Raw genomic sequence first — 25612 nt, 5'->3', positions numbered from 1 at the left:
GGAAGCACGTTGACCACGCCGACGACCTGCCGGAATTATAAAAAGAGTCCGACTTCCGAAAACCTTGGGTGATCGTAAGATAGAACTTCAATGCCCGCACTAAGTCCAACGAGTGCAAGGCCCGCTCCCTTGGATTCTTAGGTCCTGGACAAAGAGAAGGCAACACAATGTCCTGATTAATGTGGAATTGTGACACTACCTTAGGCAAAAAATCTTCACGAGTACGAAGCACCGCGCGATCCGGAAAAAATTCCAGAAAAGGAGGTGAGCAAGAAAGTGCTGCCAATTCCGATACCCTTCTCAAAGAGGTGACTGCCACCAAGAAGGCCACCTTCCAAGAAAGTAGTGAAAGTTTAGCAGAATCCATAGGCTCAAAAGGCCTATGCTGAAGGGCTTCCAGGACTAGATTAAGCCGCCATGGAGCCACAACTGCCTTCCTAAAAAATGCGGAAAGAGCACTGTCCCAGCACCGTACTAACTGCCAAACCCCTGGCCAGACTAGATTGCAGAAAGGCCAAGAAGTTGGGGATGGAAAAAACCCTTGGGTTTCTTGAGGATCCAGAACACCATGAATAGAAAGACTCCCAAGTTCTGTGATAAATCCTGGACCTAGCTGGACTCCGGGCCGCCCGCAAGGTAGCAATGACCTCGGGCGAAAAACCGCGACGGGTCAAGATCTCGGTCTCAAGAGCCACGCCGTCAAACGAAGGGACCTCAGGTCCGGATGACGAATGGGCCCCTGAGTGAGCAAGTCCGGGCGAAGGGGCAGCGGAAACGGAGGTGCCGCCTGAAGAGACACCAGCGTCGAATACCATGTCCTCCGCGGCCAGTCTGGTGCTATCAGAATTATTGATACCCTTTCGAGTTTGATCCGTTGGATCACCAGAGGTAGTAAGGATATCGGCGGAAACGCATAGATCAGCTTGAACTGACCCACGGGGCCACTAGAGCATCCACCGCCACCGGGTCCCTGTACCTGGACATGAACGTCGGAACCCTGGCGTTCAGCCTGGATGCCATCAAGTCCACCTGAGGAGTCCCTCAACAGGAACACAGCAGAGAAAACACTTCTGGATGGAGACTCCATTCCCCAGGGTCCACTTGCTCGCGACTGAGGAAGTCCGCCGAGATATTCAACACCCCTGGAATGTGAATTGCAGAGATTGCTGGAACTTTGGACTCGGCCCAGACCAGGATCCGAGAGACCTCCGACATGAGACTGGAACTCCTCGTCCCGCCTTGGTGGTTGATGTACGCAACAGCTGTAGCGTTGTCCGACTGGATCCGGACCGGTAGACCGCTCAATAAGACCGTCCAAAGTTGGAGGCAGAGAAATATTGCTCTCAACTCCAAAATGTTGATCGGGAGAGACGACTCCTTTGGCGACCAGACTCCCTGAATCCAGACGTCGTTCCAAACTCCCCCCCAGCCTGTCCGGCTGTCATCGGTTGTCACCACCGACCATCTCGGAGGAAGGAAGGATTTCCCCACGGATAGAGTCTCCGGACGTAACCACCATCCAAGAGATTCTCGCACCCTGCGGGAGATAATGACTGAGCGATCCAGAGAAGTTAGCGATCGATCCCAATGGGTCAGAATAAGGCTCTGGAGATCCCGGGAATGAAGTTGTGCAAATGGTACTGCTTCCATAGTTGCCACCATTTGACCCAGAAGGCGCATGCATTCCCGAAGGGACATTGACAGCGCCGACCTCATAGCCTGGACCAGAAGACGAAGGTTCGTCTGTTTGACAGGAGGCAGGGACACAACTGCCCGAACAGTATCGAACTGCATCCCCAGGAAAAGAATGGACTGTGCTGGCTCCAATGACGATTTCTTCCAATTGATCAGCCACCCGAAGTCCATCAGGTACTGAAGGGAGAGATCGCGAGCCGCTATTGCCTCCTCCGCTGTGGGTGACACTATGAACAGGTCGTCCAGGTAGGGGAGGATCGTAACCCCCTGTCTTCGAAGAAGCGCCATGAGAGGAGCCAGAATTTTTGTAAAAACCCTGGGAGCTGAGGCCAACCCGAAAGGCAGGGCCACAAACTGGTAATGGGTTTGACCTATAGCGAAACGCAAGAAACGCTGGTGAGCCCTGCCGATAGGGATATGCAAATAGGCGTCGCGGATGTCTATGGACACCAAGAAATCGTACTGCGACAGGGTCGCTATCACCGATCGGAGAGACTCCATGCGGAACTTTCGTGTCCGGACGTAAATATTCAAATCCCTGAGATCCAGCACCGGACGAAACGTCCTCCTTTTTGGGGACCACAAAAAGGTTGGAATAAAAACCCTTTCCCTGGTCTTCCGGAGGAACCTGAACCACCACACCCTGCTGTAGGAGAGAGTCGACCTCCTGAAACAGTGCGGCAGCCAGTCTTGGCACGGACGGAATGCCCGTCAGACGAAACCTGTCTGGAGGCAGCGAATGAAACTCTATGAAATAGCCTGCCAACATAACCCGTGTCACCCAGGCGTCTGCTATGTGGGATGCCCAGATCGACCCGAATTGTAGCAGACAACCTCCCACCCGAGAGCCCTCGGGGGGATCCCTGGCGCCAGTCAGCCTTAGCGGACTTTTTATCAACCTCCCGTCTGTCCTGACGGGACCGTTGCTTCCAAGGAGTACAAGATTTCTGGGCGGATCTGCCGGAGGATGAGGGACGACCCAATCTCCAAGAAGGCTGACTGAATCGTCCCCTGGCCCGAAAGGACCGAAGACCTCTGCCGGGCCCTGTCCTGCTGGCTGTGGATGCCACTGCCTTTTTCCCAGGCAGAGCAACATCCTTAGCTTTAGCTTTGGCAATTAGTTCCGAAAGATCTGAACCAAAGAGCTCACCGCCCTTATATGCCAGACTAAGCAATCCCTGTTTGGATAATGCATCCCCGGTCCACTGTTTAAGCCACAGAGCTCTTCTAATCGTGACTGCCGAAGCCTGAGCCCTGGACAGAATTGAAGCAGTGTCCAGTACTGCATCTCTGCCATAACACATAGCTTCTTCCATTCGCTGAAAAAGCTTTTCCACTTCTGAACGCGAAGTCCCACCCTGCCACGCCGCACGCAGCTGATCCAACCACCGCAGAGAAGCCTCACTGGCCCACATGGACCCCAAGGCCGCTCGGAAACCATGACCCGCGGCTTCATAGATGGATTTCGCCGCTGACTCCGATCTTCTGTCCAAAGGATCCTGAAGATTGGCTCTCCCTTTAACAGGAAGCAGGGAAGACTTGGTCAGCTGAGACAGAGATATATCCACCTCAGGAGAGGGAACCCAATTAGTAACCATCTCCTTGGCACAGGGATATAGGGCATCAAAAAAACGCGTTCCTCGGAAGCGTTTATCCGGACACTGACGCTCCTTCTCCACCGCTTCGTTAAGTTCCTCATGCGCAGGTAATGTAGAACGAACACGGCGCGTCTTCTGATACAGACGGCCCGACCTAGACGGTCTTGTCGGCTCTTCAGACAGCTCTAATACTTCCCGCATGTCCTTAATAAGCCCATCTACGCGACCAGAAAGAGAAACAGAGCGATCCTGTTGATCCTCCTCTTCGGACTCAGAAATTTCATCAACCGAATCTGTTGGTGAATCCGAAGCCTCTGATGCGCTCTGCGAGGGAGACAACGCCACCATAGTCTTGCGGCGCTTTTTACCTCGTGGCAATGGGTGTGATCTAGCTGACACCCACTGTCCCAGGAGACTAGAGAGACTATCAATGGAGCGAGTGAGCGCCTCCACCTTAACATCACTGAAAGTTGAACTTGATGTAGTAGAAGGCCTGAGTGTATCAGAGGCGTGCGACTGAACCTGAAACGGATCAGGAGACCGATCCGCACTCCCAGGCCCCTGATCCGACATGCCACCCACACCAGATGCCAGGATGTACAACAAGGATGGCAAAAAAGTGTGAAAGCTGCACAGCCTGTTTTCAAAACTCATTTTTTTTTATATATATATATATATATATATATATATATATATTATATATATATATGTATGCGACAGGCTCTGAAGGGTTAAAGCTCACCCTTAGAAAAGAGCTACCCCAGAAATGCCGAGCAAAAAATCAATAGGGGGAAACTCCCTTAAACACCATGTGTTTCCCCTAAAGTTCCACTTTTTCAGAAGGGGTTAACATCACATCAACTATAATACTACACAGCCTAAAAGGTCAGTGAAGTAAATAGCTTTAGGAGAGAAAGCGGCAGTGCTCCTGAGGACTCCTAATAGGTAGCCTGGAGAGACAGCACTGACAAAGAACCCCTGCCAGAGGCAGAGGGGACTCACCGGTACTGCGACGACCGCTCCTCCTAAGTGTGTGGACGGACGGGGAGCAGAGAGCAGGAGGCGCCGCTGGACGCCGGAGGGAGAAGCAGGGACCGCCAGCGCACGCTCATCCAAGCGCTTCCTGCCTAAGTAATGACGGCAGGAAGCCAGGAGACGCTAAGCCACGACCCCGCTAGGCCTCGCCCCGCTAGGTCACGCCCCCCGCCTTATTCAAACAACAAAAATGAGGGCAGAAAACTTCCTACCTCTATGAAGGCAGGAAGCAAGTCAATAAAAGCAAGAAAACGCGCACCAATACAGGGAGCTTCCTGCCTCAATGAAGGCAGGAAGCAAAAACGAAAAAGCATGCGCAAATAAAAAATAAACATAAAAATTACTGGCCTCCGTCTCTGCTCCCCAGTCAAGGCAGCGTCTGAAATAGACAAGAAACACACAGGCAGCACACTTGCCGTAGCCGTCAAAGATACTCTTTAGACCAAAGAGCACTTACCCGGCTGAACGCCACAGGGATCCTCAGGGATGTGTGGCGCCATGGCCCTTTGCTCCCCCCTATGGCGGAGCACGCAGGGACCCTCTCAGATGTGTGGTGTGCGCCTCCGCCAGGGAGCGCCCTGTATCCCCCGGGGCCGGCAGGCATAAGTGGGAACCTCCTCAAGGGGTACACAGAGCTGCCAGGGGAGGGTCAGGGGTCTCAGCAGCGCCGAGACCCCCAGAGACCTCTAGACCACGGGGGGTCCAGGACTCGCTGGATATAAAATAACAACTCTTCTGAGGAGCAGCCGAAGCAGCGACTATCCTCTGAGACCTCAGATAAAAAAACTGATGAACATGGGAGTAGGAGGAGCCTATATACTGGAGGGGACGGTAGTCTTTTTCCAATCTGAGGTGACTATCCTATGGGGCTCCGCCTACCCACGAAGTAGAGAATCTGTGTCTCCCTTCCTTCCCTTCTGCTGCTGAAAATGAGGATTTTTTTTTTAGCAAGCTGAAAAACCATTTCACCCAATGAACAAGCATTTTGCTCGATAGTAGGATTACTGATGGCCCCTTTATAATGGACGATCAGGAGATGATTGCTCCTAGGAACGATATTCCTGTAGTGTAACTGCATCATAACAAGACTAAAAAAGCAGATGGAGCACAGATAACACAATGACTCTGCTGATTCAGAATCAAAGTCTACACAAGACTTGTTTCAGCCAGTATCATGTCTTTTCAGTAGATTTCCTCCCTACAGCGTCCTATACTAATGAATAAGCTATACTTAAAGCAATGTTCTCTTTGGCATTTTATAGATAGGCCCACAACAGATCTCTGACCGGGTGCTTTGCTTTTTCTCCCCACCATTACAGGTTGGAGTTGGAGGGCTGATGTTATTGAAAGACACCACCAGCGTTTTGTATTAGGAGATGAAAGAAAGAAAAGGGGTTTGGTACCGTGCTAGCCAGTTAGAAAAAAAGTGGGAAAAACAAGATAATCTTGTAGTCATGATACCTTTTAATGGCTAACAAAAATAAAATAAATCATGTTAGGCTATGTGCCCACAATGCAGAAATGCTCTGGATTTTTTCCTGAGCGTTTCTGCATCTCCCTGGCAGAAAAAACACATGTGGATTGTACATGCGTTTTCCTGCCAGGGACAAGCGGATGTGAAGCGTTCTTCACATGCATTTCCGCTTGCGGGTTATCAAGCGCTTTTCCAAGAGATTTTAGCATCACTTGGAAAGTGCTTGACAACTTGGTCACACGATATAAATCCATACAACCGGCATGTATTTATATAGTGTGACCAGAGAGAATGTAAAAAAATAAAAAATAAATATATACTTACCCTCTGATGGCCCCCGCAGTCTTGATTCCTTCCGTTCTCCCTTGCCGGCAGCGGTACACTGAAGGAGCTGCCGACGTCAGCGTCGCGTGACCCGTCACATGACTATGACGTCAGCGCAGGTCCTTCAGTACATCGCGAACTGCCGACATGTGAGGAGGAGCGCACCGCTGGCCGCCAGAAGGTAAGTATATATTTTTTATTTTATTCTTTACAGTTTTCTATGGTACCCAGGTCCGAAGGGGAGTCTCCTCTCCTCTACACCCGGGTACCATCCGCACATTAGAACGCATGGAATGTGCATCTACATATACAGAGATGCGTAATCCATGCGATCTAATGCAAGTCAATGTGGGCGAAAACACAGCACTTCCGCAAAATAATTGGTAGTGCTGCGTTTTTTCCCGCAGCGATAATCCGCAGTGGAAATTTCCGCAGCATGTGCACAGCACATGCGGATTATCATTGGGGAACATGGCAGACCTTCTACCATACGTTTAAGCTTTTCTGCAGCGTTTTTGCCGCTGTGGAAACGCTTAAAAAACACATCGTGGGCACACAGCCTTACAAGGCAAGCTTTCAAGACAACTTTGGTCTCTTCATCAGGCATGTTATAATATGCCTGATGAAGCTTGCCTTGTAAAATCATTTACTTTGTTTTTGTTAACCATTAAAAGGTATCATAACTACGAGAGTAGGAGTTAGTACAGTAAAAGGAGGTATTTTCAGTATTTCCAATGTTATCCTATTGTTATGGTAACAGCAGCATTTCTGCATAGGTAGAGTCCCTTTTTCATAACTGTTTACAAACTCCTATCTTAAAAGGGGTGGTCTTAAGAGCAAGTTTCAGGAGCACAGTGCTCAGTTACCTTCCTGCTTTGCAGGGGCGGTCTTCTGAAAACTGACACTTCAGACCATCAGCATGGCGACATTTTTGACCAGCAATGTGCCCTCTCCCAGCCTGCTTTGGCCCTGCAGCATGGGCAAAAAGGTGACTAGATTCAGTGAGCTTCAGAGCGGCACAAGCAGGATATAAAAGCACAGAGCCTGCTCGCACCACACACTCTCGGCCTAGGTACTCGGCTAGGCTGGGACTGCCGGGTGGCCCAGTAACCCTACACTAAAAAAAAAAAAAAAAAAAAAAATTAATTCTCTCCATTCGTAAGAAAATAATTTTTAATTGCATGTTTTTACAAGTACTTTGCAATTGTATCCATTTATGAACTTGAGAAAACACCTTAAAAAAAAAAAAAAAAAAAAAAAAAAAAGGGGAGATTTATATGTGAAAGGATTATGTGGTTAAATTAGCTCCCCCCAGCACCCCATACACATGAACATACAGCTCTGCTGAGCTTTCATGTTCTCTCAATGGGAAGAGAGGAATAAGCAGCAGACACCTTTGGGGGAAACTATTCTCCCTTATCATAAAGGATCGGGCATTTCAATTAAAACTGTCTTCTGACATCATCTGTTAGAGGAGAGTCAGGAGCAGTGAGCAGGGGTTATGGCCCAAATGTAATCTAATATGTATGGGGCCTTTAGTCACAAATGATGACAACGCCTCCAATAGAGATGTGAACACAGTCAAGTGTCTTTCTCTGTAGACATCACTCACTGCAAGCAAGACAGCACTGTCAGCGGGAAACCAGTGCACCAAGCACCCTAACCACCATGGTTTTTTTCTGGAGAATGGAGGCAGCGATTAGAACACAGAAGATGGGATTTTTTACATTTTTTAATAGAAGCTATATCCCTTTTGTGCTTTGTTTATACTAGCAGCCCAAGTTCCGAAACAAATACGTTTTGGAAGCTAGAAAAGTGTGCTCTACATAACAAAAACTAACTCTAATTACCCATGTCTATTCACTTGCAGCCTTTTTACACAATAAACAACAAAGTTGTCATAATAAATTAGTATATGGCATTACAGAAAACAAAAATAAAATTTAGAAGATTACAGAGACGTTCGCCAATTCAAAAAGTGCATTGCCCAGGGCAGATCGCATGGAAATCTCTATGTCTTATCACCTTCGGCTGATCCAGTTAAAATCTCTGCCTCAAGATCATTTCTATTCAATGATGTTACAACTAATTGTGTACCGATGCCTCATTTTGTATTCAAATTTCTCAACAACCTAATGCTGCCCACCTTACGTCGAAGGCAATGACTTGGCATGCCTGATGGGGTTAAGCTATTTAAAAATTCAATAGGAAAATGTTCCCTTTCATCGTCGTCATCTACAACAGTCATCGCTCCATCAGTTGATGTTTTTCTAGGACTCACCTCAACATTAAGCTCTTTATGTATTAAGATTGTCAGGTTAGGTTTATTGGCTCCATTTAAGGCTATGTTCACATGTTGCATTTTTCCTCCTTTTTTATGCAAATTTTAAGCTGCATTTTATAGTACCAGCAAAAGCTATGAGATTTCAGAAATCTCATGCACACACTGTTTTTTCCTAACTAATTTGGAAAACTGCTGCGTTTTTGCAAACGGTAGCAGGTTACTTTCAGTGTTTTTGCACTCATAGAAAGCAATGAGTAAGAGCAAAAACGCAACAAAAAAGCAGGTATTAGATTTTGCTGCATTTTTTATGCAAAAACCTTACAGAAGTTGTCCAATACTTTTTATCATCTCCCCAATGTATTCACCCTGTGCCCATAAGTGTTTTTGTAATTACCTTGCGGTGTCTTTATTGCCTGTGAGCGGCGCTATCGCTGGCCGCTCACAGGCATCACGTGACCCCCGGCTGCAGCCGACTCCGACATCCGCTGATGTCACGTCAAGTTCCGGCTGCAGCCAGTGCTGAGTTCCATGGTGAGTGATGGGCTGTGGGAGGGGTTACGCCGCGTGCAAGACCCAGAATCCACAATGCGCTTTCCTTCTCCTCATTCATCCAGCATCCACCGTGAGGACCGCGTCACTAATGGCACGCCTCACTTGATGTGACATCAGCGGGGGGGGGTGTCACATGATGCCTGTGAGAGGCCAGCTATAGCGCCGCTCACAGGCAAGAAGGACAACTAAGGGTAATTACGAAAACCCTTATGGGCACCGGGTGAATACATTGAGAGTATAATAAAAGGCAGTGGATATCTTCTTTAAGGAAATTGCACCATGTTTTTTGGGGGGGCACTAATTTTTATCAGCAAGCAAGAGAGACAATAAAAACGAAGCAAAACCTGCTTTTTGTAAGCAGGTTCTTTAGTGCCAAGAGAGCAGGATTTGCCTGCAGGAAAAAGCATTTTTGCAACTTGTGAACATAGCCTAAGGCCTCATTCAGATGACAGTCATGTATGAGTTCTATCCAGGTTTTTAATGGTTAGAACGCATACAAATTATAGTCCATGGAGCTCTTCACATGACCATGTTTTGTTTTGTTTTGTTTTTTACAGAAAGTGTGTCCATAATAAACTCCTAGACACATGTTGGTTTTTGATCTGAGTTAAGGATCAAAATTACCCATACAAGTCTATGGGTCTGTGAAAAATTACTGCCAGCACACATTGCCATCTGTATGCAATCCATGTGCTGTCCGTGATTCACACTGTAATGAGTAGAGAAGCTTTGCAATTTTTAATACAAGAGATTACTGATGATACACAGATGGTAAAAACTGACATATCAATCAAACACTGATGGAAATCGAATCAAAAGCATTGATGAAAATCAGACCTCTTTTGGGGTGCATGCCAGAAAAATCACCAACGTCTGAATGCAGTAAAAGATGATGAAGGCCAAGCATGTTCTGACTGGCGAGGACTCTGTTGGATTTACGATGGTTAGAAATTATAGATACAGGCAGAAAGAAGAATTTGGCATACTAGATTTCACCACAATTGATCCTTTTGCTCTGAATGTAGTTAGGCACTGCCAGAGAAGTATAGTAGCAGCTTAGCCCCCTGTTTGCATGAGAATATGTACATTTGTGCAAGCCAAGAATGCAAGTGAATCAGGGTAGTAAAGAAGAAGCGCTCAGATGATATCTTTATAAAAAGTGCATGGCCACCAAAGACCAGACATGTTTTTATATATTATTTATTTATTTTATATATATATATATATATATATATATATATATATATATATATATATATATATATATATATATATACACACACATACACAGTGCAGACCAAAAGTTTGGACACATCTTCTCATTTAAAGATTTTTCTGTATTTTCATGAAAATGAAAATTGTACATTCACACTGAAGGCATCAAAACAATCAATTAACACATGTGGAATTATATACTTAACAAAAAAGTGTGAAACAACTGAAAATATGTCTTATATTCTAGGTTCTTCAAAGTAGCCACCTTTTGCTTGGATGACTTCTTTGCACACTCTTGGCATTCTTTTGATGAGCTTCAAGAGGTAGTCACCGGAAATGGTCTTCCAACAATCTTGAAGGAGTTCCCAAAGATGCTTAGCACTTGTTGGCCCTTTTGCCTTCACTCTGCGGTCCAGCTCACCCCAAACCATCTCGATTGGGTTCAGGTCTGGTGACTGTGGAGGCCTGGTCATCTGGCGTAACACCCCATCACTCTCCTTCTTGGTCAAATAGCACTTACAAAGCCTGGAGGCGTGTTTGGGGTCATTGTTCTGTTGAAAAATAAATGATGGTCCAACTAAACGCAAACCGGATGGAATAGCATGCAGCTGCAAGATGCTGTGGTAGCCATGCTGGTTCAGTATGCCTTCAATTTTGAATAAATCCCCAACAGTGTCACCAGCAAAGCACCCCCACACCATCTCACCTCCTCCTACATGCTTCACGGTGGGAACCAAGCATGCAGAGTCAATCCATTCACCTTTTCTGCGTCGCACAAAAACACGGTGGTTGGAACCAAAGATCTCAAATTTGGACTCATCAGACCAAAGCACAGATTTCCACTGGTCTAATGTTCATTCCTTGTGTTCTTTAGCCCAAACAAGTCTCTTCTGCTTGTTGCCTGTCCTTAGCAGTGGATTCCTAGCAGCTATTTTACCATGAAGGCCTGCTGCACAAAGTCTCCTCTTAACAGTTGTTGAAGAGATTTGTCTGCTGCTAGAACTCTGTGTGGCATTGACCTGGTCTCTAATCTGAGCTGCTGTTAACCTGCGATTTCTAAGGCTGGTGACTCGGATAAACTTATCCTCAGAAGCAGAGGTGACTCTTGGTCTTTCTTTCCTGGGTCGGTCCTCATGTGAGCCAGTTTCTTTGTAGCGCTTGATGGTTTTTGCAACTGCACTTGGGGACACTTTCAAAGTTTTCACAATTTTTCAGACTGACTGACCTTCATTTCTTAAAGTAATGATAACCACTCGTTTTTCTTTACTTAGCTGCTTTTTTCTTGCCATAATACAAAATCTAACAGTCTATTCAGTAGGTCTATCAGCTGTGTATCCACCAGACTTCTGCACAACACAACTGATGGTCCCAACCCCATTTATAAGGCAAGAAATCCCACTTCTTAAACCTGACAGGGCACACTTGTGAAGTGAAAACCATTTCCGGTGACTACCACTTGAAGCTCATCAAGAGAATGCCAAGAGTGTGCAAAGCAGTCATCAAAGCAAAAGGTAGCTACTTTGAAGAACCTATAATATAAGACATATTTTCAGTTGTTTCACACTTTTTTGTTAAGTATATAATTCCACATGCGTTAATTCATAGTTTTGATGCCTTCAGTGTGAATGTACAATTTTCATAGTCATGAAAAAACAGAAAAATCTTTAAATGAGAAGGTGTGTCCAAACTTTTGGTCTGTACTGTATATATATATATATATATATATATATATATATATATATATATATATATATATATATATATATATATATATATATATATATACACACACACACACTGCTCAAAAAAATAAAGGGAACACTTAAACAACAGAATATAACTCCAAGTAAATCAAACTGTCCACTTAGGAAGTAACACTGACTGACAATCAATTTCACATGCTGTTGTGCAAATGGAATAGACAATAGATGAAAATTATTGGCAATTATCAAGACACCCTCAATAAAGGAGTGGTTCTGCAGGTGGGGACCACAGACCACATCTCAGTACCAATGGTTCCTGGCTGATGTTTTGGTCACTTTTGAATGTTGGCTGTGCTTTCACACTCGTGGTAGCATGAGACGGACTCTACAACCCACAGAAGTTGCTCAGGTAGTGCAGCTCATCCAGGATGGCACATCAATGCGAGCTGTGGCAAGAAGGTTTGCTGTGTCTGTTAGCGTAGTGTCCAGAGGCTGGAGGCGCTACCAGGAGACAGACCAGTACACGAGGAGACGTGGAGGGGGCGTAGGAGGGCAACAACCCAGCAGCAGGACCGCTACTTCTGCCTTTGTGCAAGGAGGAACAGGAGGAGCACTGCCAGAGCCCTGCAAAATGACCTCCAGCAGGCCACAAATGTGCATGTGTCTGCACAAACGGTTAGAAACAGACTCCATGAGGGTGGTATGAGGGCCCGACATCCACAGATGGGGGTTGTGCTCACAGCCCAACAGTGCAGGACGCTTGGCATTTGCCACAGAACACCACAATAGGTAAAGTCGCCACTAGCGCCCTGTGCTCTTCACAGATGAAAGCAGGTTCACACTGAGCACATGTGACAGACGTGACAGAGTCTGGAGACGCCGTGGAGAGCGATCTGCTGCCTGCAACATCCTTCAGCATGACCGGTTTGGCAGTGGGTCAGAATCGTGTGGGGTGACATTTCTTTGGAGGGCCACACAGCCCTCCATGTGCTCGCCAGAGGTAGCCTGACTGCCACTAGGTACCGAGATGAGATCCTCAGACCCCTTGTGAGACCATATGCTGGTGCGGTTGGCCCTGGGTTCCTCCTAATGCAGGACAATGCCAGACCTCATGTGGCTGGAGTGTGTCAGCAGTTCCTGCAAGATGAAGGCATTGAAGCTATGGACTGACTCGCCCGTTCCCCAGACCTGAATGCGATTGAGCACATCTGGGACATCATGTCTCGCTCCATCCACCAACGTCACGTTGCACCACAGACTGTCCAGGAGTTGGCGAATGCTTTAGTCCAGGTCTGGGAGGAGATCCCACAGGAGACCATCCGCAATCTCATCAGGAGCATGCCCAGGCGTTGTAGGGAGGTCATACAGGCACGTGGAGGCCACACACAATACTGAGCCTCATTTTGACTTGTTTTAAGGACATTACATCAAAGTTGGATCTGTCTGTATTGTGTTTTTCCACTTTAATTTTGGGGGTGACTCCATTGGGTAATCAATTTGATTTCCATTGATGATTTTTGTGTGATTTTGTTGTCAGCACATTCAACTTTGTACAGAACAAAGTATTCAATGAGAATATTTCATTCATTCAGATCTAGGATGTGTTATTTCAGTGTTCCCTTTATTTTTTTGAGCAGTGTATATATATATTTATTGCAGGACAGGTGGGACATAAGCATAAGATTATCAAAGCAATCAACCAACGTTCATCTTAACTGTGTGCACCTGCCAACTGAAGCATGTGCTAGATAGGGAATATTCCTGATGCATCCGGAAAACAAAATCATGGTTCGGAGTCACGGATCAACATTACCCATAGAAGTCTGTGGAACTGTGAAAATAGAACAGCACATGGATGGCATCAGTGTGCGATCCATGCACGGTCCATGATTAACACTAATGTATAGGAGAAGCTTTCTTTATTTACTTTTCTCATACACTGATGAAACACGGATGGTAAAAACCCAACACACTGACCAAACACTGATAAAAATCTGATACAAAATACTGTTGAAACTCAAACCGTTTTATGTGTGAAAAATCACAGATGTCTGAATGAGCCCTTAAGCCAGTATATGGTCAGTATTTGTAAGGCAAAATCAGGAATATAACCTATAGTGGTAAATTTATATAAGTAAAATTTTGGAAACCCTCCACGTTTGAGCTTTCAAATTATAATGCAAAATACTGACATGTAAATAAGGCCTAAGGCTATGTGCCCACGATGCAGAAATGCTCAGGATTTTTTCCTGAGCGTTTCTGCATTTCCCTGCAGAAAAAACGCATGTGGATTGTACATGTGGATTGTACATGCGTTTTTCTGCCAGGGAGAAGCGGATGTCCCGCGTTCTTCGCATGCGGGTTATCAAGCGCTTTCCAAACGATTTTAGCATCACTTGGAAAAGTACTTGTCAACTTGGTCACACTATATAAATCCATGCAACCAGCATGGATTTATATAGTGCGACCAAGTTAATAGGCAAAGAATGGTAAAAAATAAACATTATACTCACCTTCTGATGGCCCCTGGGTCTCCTTGTCCGATGCATCCGATGTGTTGGGCAGCTCGCGGTGGTCTAAAAGGACCTTCTATGACGTCATGTAGTCATGTGACAGATCACGCGACCGCCGAAGTCAGCAGTCGTGTGACCCGTCACATGACTAAATGACGTCATTGAAGGTCCTTTTAGACAACCGCGAGCCGCCCGTCACACCGGACAAGGAGACCCAGGTGAGTATAATGTTTATTTTTTATTTTAAATTCTTTTACTATGGTACCCGGGTCTGGATGAGAGTCTCCTCTTCTCCAGACCCAGTTACCACCCGCGCATTGAATCGCTTAATATCCGCATGTGCACATGTAATGCTGCGGATAATAAGCAATTCAATGCAAGTCAATGAATGGTAGTGCTGCGGATTTTTCCGCAATGATAATCCGCAGCGGAAATTTCCGTAGCATGTGCACAGCACATGCGGATTATCATTGGGGAACATGGCAGACCTTCTACCAAGTGTTTTTAAGCATTTCCACAGCGGAATTGCCGCTGCGGAAACGCTTAAAAACGCATCGTGGGCAAACAGCCTAACACCGCCCCCGTTGCTGCCTGATTTTGTTTTTTTTTCCTTTTTAATTTACCTGCAATAGTCATTTTTGTGTCCTGTTGACATTGCTTATTTTTTGCAGGACAAGTAGTACTGTTGAAAGACACTATTCACTTTACCACCTAATATAATACAAATGGCAAAAAAAAATCTAAGGAGGTGAGATGGTGAAAAAAACAATTCCGCTATTTTTTTCCTCAACAATTCTACGTGAAAGGCTGGACATCAACAGCAACCTGCCACTGTGGTGACATATCGTCATTATGCAGAACAGGTCATCCAATCAAGTGAAGTTAAAAGGGATTTTCATTAATATGTTTTAGGAACCTTTTCATTACCGTAACACTGGCAGCCTTTTAGTTATAGCAATAACAAAGTTGCACATTGAAGAAAGATATTAGTCAAATTATGCACAGTTGGTAGTGTGGGAATACAGACTACCAAAGGAGTGTGTATACATTTATCCTGCTTTTAGTGTAACTGCTAGTGATGAGCGCAAGTGCTCCTTACTCCAGTTACTCCTAGATCAGGGATGTCAAACTCAAACACACAGAGGGCCAAAATGAAAAACTTGGACAAAGTCGGGGGCCAACCAGTATACAATATAATGAGCTCCACGTAGTCCTCCATTCAAAATAATGGGTCCCCATAGTCCTCCAAACAGTATTAGGGCCCCACATAGGGAGGTGTTCTGGTGTCGGGGGCCAAATATAACCACCCTGCGGGACAGATTTGGCTTAAGGTGCTTGGGTATGCACTGAGTATCGCGGGTGCTCAAGTCACATATTAGAGTCCCTCGCAGCAGCATGTATTGGGGCTGTTAAGGCAGCCACAAGACATGCGGGGATTGCCTGACAAACACGGGCAATCCCCGCATATTTTGTGGCCGTCCAACAGCCGTGAAACATGCGGCCACCAGGACTCGAACACCCGCGAAACTCAGTGCATACCCGAGCACCCTGGGCAAACTGGAGTAACGAGCACTTGTGCTCATCACTAGTAACTGCACACTTCAAGTGGATACTACTGATAACCTGAATGAAAAAAAAAAAACACAGCAAAAATAATGAACATATGTACAGCAATGTCAAAACTACTTGTTGTGCATATGTTCAGCCTTTTGCGACTTCCTCCACTTCAAAAACCTTCAGGCAGATAAAAAGTGATTGGTCCATCGTTCAGGTGGATTCCACTTGAAAACCGACACTTATGTGGGGTGAAAAAAAAAAGCCGCTGCAAAAGATGTTCAAATAGATGTCAGAAAAGACACTTCAGGGGAAAAAAAATGCCAGCGTTTTCCTGAAGCGTTTGCTGCTTTAAAAACTATGCAGGTATGCTGGCGTCTAAATGACACCATGTGCACATACCTATAGGCTGTGTGCACACGTTGCATTTTTGCTGTGTTTTTTTTCAGTGCAGATTTAATCACAAAACCAGAAGTGTTTCCTGATGCCAGCAAAGCGAATGAGAATCCTGAAGTCTCATGCACACGTTGCTTATTTGTGACTTGCAGATTTGGTGCAGATTTAAATCTGCAGAATGTCAATGCTTTCAGTGTTTCTGCTGAAAATTTCACCCATACTAATGAGTGGGGAAAAATCTGCACCAAAATACACAAGTAAAAAAAACGCAGCAAAAACTTGCGTTTTTGCTGCGGTGTTTTCCTGCTAAGATATGCAGAAATGGTGCAAAAATTTCTGCACCAAATACTTAACGTGTGCACATACCCTTAGGCTGTGTGCCGACTATGCGTTTAAGCAAATCCGCTGCAGAAACACTTAAAAAACGCTTGGTAGAAGGCCTGCCATGTTCCCCAATGATAATCCGCATGTGCTTTGCACATGCTGCGGAAATTTCCACTGCGGATTATCATTGCTGAAAAATCAGCAGCACTACCAATTATTTTGCGGAAGCGCTGCGTTTTTGCCAACATTGACTTGTATTGGAAGGCATGTAATCCGCATCACTGCATCTGTACATGCAGATTCCAAGCGTTTCAATGTGTGGATTGTACCCAGGTTTGGAGAAGAGGAGACTCTCCTCCGGACCCGGGTACCATAGAACCTGCAAAAAAAAAAAAAGCATAAAATAAAAAAAATAATTAATTATTATACTTACCCTCTGATGACCCCCGGTGTCCTTGTCTCGGCTTGTCGGCAGCTTGCAGTAGACTAAAAGGACCTGCGCTGACGTCGGCAGGTCCTTTAATCCACTGCAAGCTGCCGGCAAGCCAAGACAAAGACACCGGGGGCCATCAGAAGGCAAGTATAATATTTATTTTTTACCATTCTTTCGGTCACACTATATAAATTCATGCCGTTTGCATGGATTTATATAGTGTGACCAAGTTGTCAAGCACTTTCCAAGTGATGCTAAAATCGCTTGGAAAGCGCTTGACAACCCGCATGCGGAAATGCAAGTGAAGAACGCTTCACATCCGCATGTCCCTGGCAGGAAAAACACATGTACAATCCCGCATGCGTTTTTTTTCTGCCAGGGAGATGCAGAAACGCTCAGGAAAAATCCAGAGCATTTCTGCATCGTGGGCACATAGCCTTATACTTTAAAGTGAACCTGTCAGCTTATATATGCTGCCCACTTCATGGGCAGCATGTATCAGGCACTGGCTGTATGAACTCAGCCAGGTATGTTGGACTCTGAAACGCTGCGGTGCACTAAGATAGCCGTGGGGGAAGGAATGAGCCGCACTGTAGACTAGTCGGACAGGAGCGTCCCTGGAGGCTTCTCCCCGCCTGCTGTCCTGGATTGATAGGTCTCTGACTACAAGCGCATGTATATGTGCATTACAGTACATTTTTCTTGGGAACGCCGCAGCGTTTCAGAGTCAAACATACCTAGCTGATTTCATACAGCCCCTGCCTGATACATGCTGCTTATGAAGTGGGCTGCATGTATCAGCTGACAGGTTCACTTTAAGGGCAATATTATGAACAGCCCCAGAATCTTGTGCACAATAAGGAGCTTCATGAAGTGACTAAGTTAAGAAACACTTCACTAAGGAGGAAGGAGAAAGCAGGAAATGTTTAGAAACATGTGAGACAGGGCAGGACTAGAAGCTGTGATTCATGCTTCACTCAGCACACTGACGAATATGGGAGCCTAGCACCGAACATTGCCATGATATACAGAAGACGCGCACACTACGGTATTACTTTTCTACACGAGAACCCCCAGAAGTCCATAGATCTACACTTCATGGAGTCTATACCACAGGAAAGACACAATAGCAAACCGCTATGATCATGGCACGCTAACAACTATTACTCTATAAGTTGCGGGATAGAGTTGTTGTTTTTTTTAAATAATTTAAAAGAAATAAAAAAAAATGTCTGTTGAAAATCACCAGTAACTTTTAGGTGACATTTTTATTTTAAAGAATGTAGTGCTATAAATAGTCCACACCTTCAGTCCGCACCTATTCTACTGACTGAATTCAGAAAGCCAAATTATTCTAGAGGTCACCCGATTCTAAGTGGTTTTGCTTGTACACCGACTACACCCCCACACCACACGGCAGTTGTCAAGGGGGGGAAAATAAAGGATCAATGGCTTATCCTGTTCTCATGATAGTTTGGTCGCTGTGGCTTTCTCCATGATCCCCTTCACAAATATACTGCACACTCCACTCAGTTAAGTGTGCATTACATGGGGAGGTCGGGAGAAGCAGCTCTTACTCAACTGACTGCTAAGGTCTATGGCCACTTTAAAGATGCAATCCCATTAATTTTTTATTCCCTAAACCTTACCGGCTCACACTGCTGGAAGTGACTTTTTCAATGCAAGTGTATGGAGCATGAGAACGAGGGTCCATAGATCTACATTGTATAAGCGACTTCTGGCTCATATATAGACCTTAAGGCTCAATTAAAATCTACGTTGCAGCTTCACCTTATAATACAGCAGAGTGTGCTGTGACTTCCATTGCACAGAAAAAGATCAAAGGCACTAGACAGACACCATTGGGGCCCGTGGATTCTGCTAAGGCATCAGTTTGACAGGGAAATAACTAAGTGGAGCTTTTTACCCTATCAAAAATTATATTAATGTGCCACAGGCTATGGCTATGGCTATGAAGGGTCAGAGCTCCAGTAAAGAGCAGAACGACAGCACTATACCATTGCTGTAGCTTCCATTGAGGTCAATGAGAAGTGGTATTTAGGATGGCACAAATAGACAAAAACACCATCTCTGCCATGAATGGCTGATATAGGAGTAACCCTATAACTTGATAGACATTGGAAGCTGTTGTAGGCAAACCAAGACTTTCAGTGGCAAAGAACCACCATATGCATCAGCAGGAAACACCTCATACGCATATTTACTGCATTTACTTCCTGCCTCCTGTATATGCCCCCCCAAACATGTTCCAAGTACTTTTTTGTATCTGACTATTCAAGAGGTTGTCCCACCTTTCAAGACATTTTTATTTTTACTTTAATGCATGCATTTTGGACTAAAAAAAATATTTCTGCAATTGGGCTTCATTAAAAATGTTGCACTGTTTGCCTTCTATAGCAGCTGTGTTGTCTATTGCTGGCAGTAGAATGAGTGAACTGAAAATCCATCAGTGTGCTGGTTCTGAGGGTCTGGTAGGGAGCTTGTAACTCTTACTAGTCTTTTCATCACAGACAACATCAAAGTTGAATGTGCAGGGACATAAAGCAAAATAACGCAACATTTTTAAATAAAACCCAACTGCAAAAATAAATGCATGTTTTTGCAGCTAAAAATTAAGTATAAAGAATCAAAGGCCCCCTAATAGGTGGACAACCCCTTCATCAATTGACTGCACCTAAAATATTGTGTATGTGGCAGACCTAATAAAAAAGGGGATTATACCAGAGGTGCAATTACACTCATAAGTGAAAAACCAGGGTGCTAAAAAAAAATACATTTAAAAAAAAATCACATCCTGGTTTGTGTCACATGGTCCCACTTCCGTGTCAGGACTCCGGTCTGAGCAGTCATGTGACCATTTCAGAGCAGCTGACTGGCTGGGAGGTACCATGTGGTACTTCCACACTGGAGCACCTGTCAGTAAAGGACGTGGTGCACTTGTCTAAGTGTGCAAGGATGACAAGTGCAATGTATTCATATTACAGGGCTACAACTGGTACAGATGAGTGGGTGCTGCAAGTTCTGGTTTTGGGTTGGTATGGACAGATCACCTCTGCACAGACATTAATACAAAAATCAGAGAGCATATGTCTCCTGAAACATTGGAAATGTTACCTAAACTGGTACTTTTGCTGTTAATATTAAAATTAAAGTGTCATGGAAACCTAGAGGTAGTCACTTTTTATATGTAATGTTGTACCAATAAAATGTAAAAAAAAAAACTATACCATTGTATAGTACAGCAAGAATATAGTCGATTTGATTACAATTTGCAGAATTGATGAAACTGGTGCTCCTGCCCCTCAGTGATTGATGGCCACTGTGTATACAGACAGATCCATCAGTGGCCAACAATAGTAAATGGTAAGGCGATGGTATATGCAGACCTTTCTTTAACACAAATAACTATCATTTGGTATGCCAGTCCAGCAGTTACTAAGGCATCAATCACACTGACAGTCATCACGTAACTATATCGTACTGTCTGTATAGAGGAAGCAAGTCCTGGTCCAGCTGTGCTCCTACCAACCAGAAACAACCACATGTGGCAACGAGCTCAGTCTCCCTATATTCTCACTTTTTTAGCACGACCCTATTTTTGGTCCGAGTGCAGTCAGACCAATGTTATTCTATGGGACTGTGCACATGTCCGATTTTTTCCTCAGACTGAGCCGGTCCGAGGGAGAAAAAAAATACAACATACTCGAGTTTGATAAGATATTAAGATCACACTAGGCCATGCAAGTCAATGAATCCTTAGAAAGAATTGAACTGCACTTAGATGACATGTGAGTGCTTCCAGATTTTCATGGACTAGAGAAGATAATTTCGAGAAAAAAATTCTCTTCTCATCATCCAAGAAAATCGTATCACACTCTGATCAAACTTGCATTTGCCTAATCGGCCCATTTAGAGAATATACGCTGGTGTGACCCTAGCCTTATTGCGACCTTGTGCTACAAGCAGAGCTGCAGTGTAAAGCATAGAAACAGAAAGATCAGTTACCTAAGCTTCATCTGAGAAAGAAACCTCAGTGAGGTTTCACATACCCATAAAACTCAGCATGATAGTTGGGTCTCCTGATCTTAGCCAACTGCCTCATATTTGCCTACAAGGCACTTGGTTCAGGTCAGGAGAACCGAAAGTCGGGTCGGGAACTGCGATCTGAGCACGGCCCACGTTGCTTGGACGTGTGAAACTGAACTAAAGCCTAATACAGTGATCAGCTGAAAGGGAAAGTGGCATGTTTTTTTTCAAAGCAGGGGAAATGTAAAATTACATTCTGGCCCATGAAATAAAGGCCAGATCCATCAAAGCAGTATATGAAGCAGGGGTCCAAGTGGGTGATCAGCCTGTATAATGTCCAGTCCTATTAGGGCATATTGACAGAAGTTATCCTCATAGGTAAGCCACTTTTGCTAACTGTGCCCAAATTGCCAACCATTAGTCCAACTTTAATATGAAAGTGAAAAAAAACGAGTTGATACTTCTGAAGTACCTGAGAGGTTTTGTACATATAGGACATCAGTATACAACATATAGGTACTGCAACACTTTAAAGAGGTTCCTTAAGGATTGTTGCTTCCCTCCAGACAAATAATACTGGCACGAAAATACCTACACAATAGTGACATGGGTTTATTGCAGGCCTATAGGTAGAAGGAAGGTTCGCCTGTAATGTGTACGCTGTCTCATTGAAGTGATTCGGAACGTCTGCTGAGGGGTCTCCAAGTCAGCAAATGGGCGATTCTGGTTTGGCTCCATATCCTAAGTCATGTGTCCACTTGCGAAGCCCTTTAAAAGGGCTGATACTGATTTTTAGGAACCCTACTCCAATGGTTGGCGCTATATTTTCAGTCCTCTTCCTCTCTAAAGAGGGTATTCGAGTAGCCAAATTCCAGGGGAGCACTGCATTACCTATAAGTCTGCCAACGTCGTCTTGGCGCTCTCCACAGGAGAAACTTTACCTCTTAAGACACCATAAGCCTAAGGGGCACAGTACTGAGAGGAGAGCAGCTGTGTATTCTGTGGTGTTCTCAGGGCAAGGTCCTAAAGGCAAACCTTTACTTTAAGAACCACTTTAATTTTCAAAAGATTTGCCAACTACAGCCTAATTGACACTTCAGTATTCGAGGAAAAGGGAAGTAGTAGAAATGTTAGTTCTGAGGTCAGGATCCACTCCTTTAAAAGACGGAGGGTAATAAAGAGGACTTTGGAAAGTATTAATGAGGCCTTGCAGAGATCCTTACTTTGGTATATCACTAGAATATACAACACTAGTGCCATCTGTGGGGGTCTGATGAAGGGGCTGCATTGGTGGGGAGTTTCACCAGATACACCCACAGTGTGTGGGCAATAACAGCGATGTAAGTGTGGGCTCAGATTTGTGGTGGACTTTCTTCTATCCACTTGCTCGGGGATTTCACCTCCAGTCTGTAGCAAAGTTTTACACAATTACATATCCGCAGTGAGAAGGTGTGACGTAAGCTGATGATCCACTCCGAGTGGACATTTGTTAAAAGCTACTGTAACATGCTGCAGACACGACAAAGGATCCACAGCATAACTGCCCGTCTGAACAAACCAAAAATACGCAGTATCAGAAGAAAAGGTACTAGACAGAACGATCCAAGAAAAGCTCCACTAATACCAAAAAGGGATCTGTATCTACCACCCCTCTGTGCCTGTCCAGTAGCCCCAGGGTGGCAGAGGACTAGCCAACAAGACTGGATAGAAGCGAGTCATCTCACCTTACTATCATACTCATCTATCATACCACCGTGGACTGGCATCGGGTTGAAGGTTTTTATCATAAACAAGAGAAAATCTCGGCAGGTGGTTGTCATACATGTATCTACACCACACAGCTGGCCAGATCCCACACTTAGATAGTCAATGCCTCTACATTAACACTTTAGGCGTATGTTGCCAATAACCAATTCACACTGAGGTCTGTTTTTCATTCCTGAACTCGCTTTGTGCTCCTTTCCGTCCACTACCACAGCGAGCGTGGGCATTATTAGATGCCACGTCCCTGATCTAACTACATGGTGGCAGGCATTGTCAGCCTGTAGCCCTGTCAATAAGTCCATTAGGTGTGCTGGACTAATCATAGCCAATCAGGTCGCTGGTTTCATTTATGAACTGGCCCAGGAAGAATGGGAGCTGGAGTCTGGTCAGTGGAGCCACTCCAGCAGCTTTCATGTTTCTAGGCCACAATGGCAGTACATGACCACACCAGGCTATACACATGGCACAGGTACCGGGCACCGGCCATAGGGCCCCTAAGCACATGTACACAGCAGCCATGGACGTGTGCAGGGGTGCTCCCCTCCTCCCTCGGATGACAGTGCAATCCCTCCTCCCGGGCCTCTCCCTCCTGCCACCAGTCACCCACCGGCCGGGCAGCCACCTGACGGGCACAAGCGGCTCTACACGAGTCTGTACGTGGGGGAGGCAGGCACCACACGTGTGTACAGAGACACGGGCGGCCGCTCTCCGGTGCCGGGCCTCAAGCCTCGGCCTCAAGGTAAGGAAGGCCCCGAGCACCGCAGGCGCAAGCTCCGGGCGAGCTGGGCACAGGATAGGGGGACAGCTATGGGCAGGGACGTGGCGACATGTCGCGACCACAAGGCCACCCGGACGTGGAGACAGGAGCCGGCTACACCGGGGGAGGAGGCCCAGGCCTGGAGCTGAGCAGTGCGCCTATGGAATGGCTCCCGGCGTGCCTGTGCCAGCCCGTGCCTACACCCGGGGAGCCCGGGTCCTCGCCAGTGTCCTCCCCCCGGCTCTCACCTTCATGTCGGGACATCCTATCGCTCAGGCCGCCGCCGCTGCAGCTGCTGCTCCGACTCCTCCTCCTAGTGAGAGAGCAGAGAGTGTGTGTGCTTCCTCCTCACCCTCCTCCTCTTCCTCCTGACACACTGCACCGACTGCGAGCGGCGCCTCCGCTGCCTGCCTGTACGGGGCGCTCCTCACACCGGACTCACATGATATGGAGCTGGGGTGTGCGGCCACAGACCGTAATATAGCCGTGCAGCAGCCGGGTGCACACTGGAGGAGAGCTGGCAGGGCTAGTGAGGGGCAACCAAGTAGGCCTCAATGGAAGGCTGCGCCCGGCTGCTGTGGGCGTCTCGTCAGCTTCCTCCTGGCACTGGCTGTAGTAAGCCTCGTCTTACACCAGCCTTGTGTGGTGTAAAGGAGGCAGTGTGAAGCTAAGACGTCTGCAGCTTTCCCTCAGGTGTACCACCTAGTCTTACTCCCATAGTGGGGTACCCGGGTTTAGGCGCCATGAATGGGGCGTTTGGTCTGATTTTTCGGCATATTTATAACCCTGTTTGCCAAAGTTTCAAAATTAGTTTCCAGGGCATCTTCCAGCTCATCCCTGTGGGCGCCACTTTTTTCTGTCAGCGTTGATTTATGCCAGAAAAAAAAAAAAAAATAGACATATATTCCATATTTTTATTTACATTTTCCTCCAAAAAAAATAAAAATGACAGAAATATGAAGCCTCGTGTCACAAAACAAAAACTATTTGAATATCCGAACTAGAAAAAAATTCAAACCGCATATATGAAAAAAAATAAAAATGTGCCTAGTCAGGAAGGGGGGAAATAGCCTGGTCCAGAACTAGTTAAAAAAATGAGCAATCTTGCGATAATCCCACTGGCCAGTGGGGCTTCTATAGACTGTACTTTCAGGAAGGGTTTTCAGCAGGCTCCTTATCAGCAGAGGCAGGATTACAAGGACAGGTAACACCTCTGATAACACAGGATCCACCAGTCACAATACAGATGCCATAGCTGTCCCTCCTTACACAATGACCTTCACACATGCTCATTAGATGCTTAAGTATAGAAGATAGAGTCCCAGTCTGTTCAATGTGGCTATCTATGTACATGTGTTGTTTCCTGATTAGAGTTTTTCCACATAGGAAGCCCGGCTTGTGAAGATTGGTAAATTTACAAATACCTACAATATTACAGTTTTGCTGTGTATTATACAAGTGATCACATGTTCAAGGCCTCTTGGGGGATTAATAAAAATGTTAACATCAAGGAAAAATTATTTAAAAAAAAAATCAAAACTATATAAAAGTTTAAATCACCCCCTTATACGCACATATATAAGATCTAAAATAAATATAAAAAAAATAACATGGTTTCGCCACAACATGTGTAACTGTCCGAACTAATAACATATAGTCATGTTTATTGTACACAGTGAGTCACAAAATGAAAAAAATAAATCGTAATGGCAGAAGAACCACTGTTTTTTGGTCATTTGTTTTCTAAAAAAATGCAATGAAACAAGATCAGAAAGTCATATACAGGCTCGGACTGGCCCACAGGAGAATCATCTGGTAGGCCCCTGAGAAGAATTGCTAATGATTCATAATTTGCAGAAAAAGGTATAATCTAATCAATCATTAAACAAGCTAGACAAATGTAATATTACATAGACACAAAAGTAAATTTATGTACTAGGGTCA

At 45.4% G+C, this 25612-nt stretch overlaps 1 protein-coding gene across 1 annotated transcript in view; it reads right to left on the bottom strand.

Moving 5' to 3' along the window:
- The window catches only part of KCMF1 (potassium channel modulatory factor 1), a 74687-nt gene extending 50620 nt beyond the window's left edge, over positions 1 to 24067 (bottom strand). The window contains exon 1 of the mRNA XM_073636991.1: positions 23917 to 24067. Within this exon, the coding sequence (XP_073493092.1) occupies positions 23917 to 23932 (16 nt within the window). The 5' untranslated portion in view covers positions 23933 to 24067. The remainder of the gene's footprint in view (positions 1 to 23916) is intronic.
- Between the last annotated feature and the right edge of the window lie 1545 nt (positions 24068 to 25612).

Source organism: Phyllobates terribilis, unplaced genomic scaffold, assembly GCF_046119375.1.
Source record: "Phyllobates terribilis strain yellow unplaced genomic scaffold, ASM4611937v1 Scaffold_1__5_contigs__length_1240528914, whole genome shotgun sequence".
In the NCBI taxonomy this organism is placed as follows: Eukaryota; Metazoa; Chordata; class Amphibia; order Anura; family Dendrobatidae; genus Phyllobates; species Phyllobates terribilis.
The sequence above is the reverse complement of the archived record's forward strand: the minus strand, read 5'-3'. Positions and strand labels throughout refer to the sequence as shown.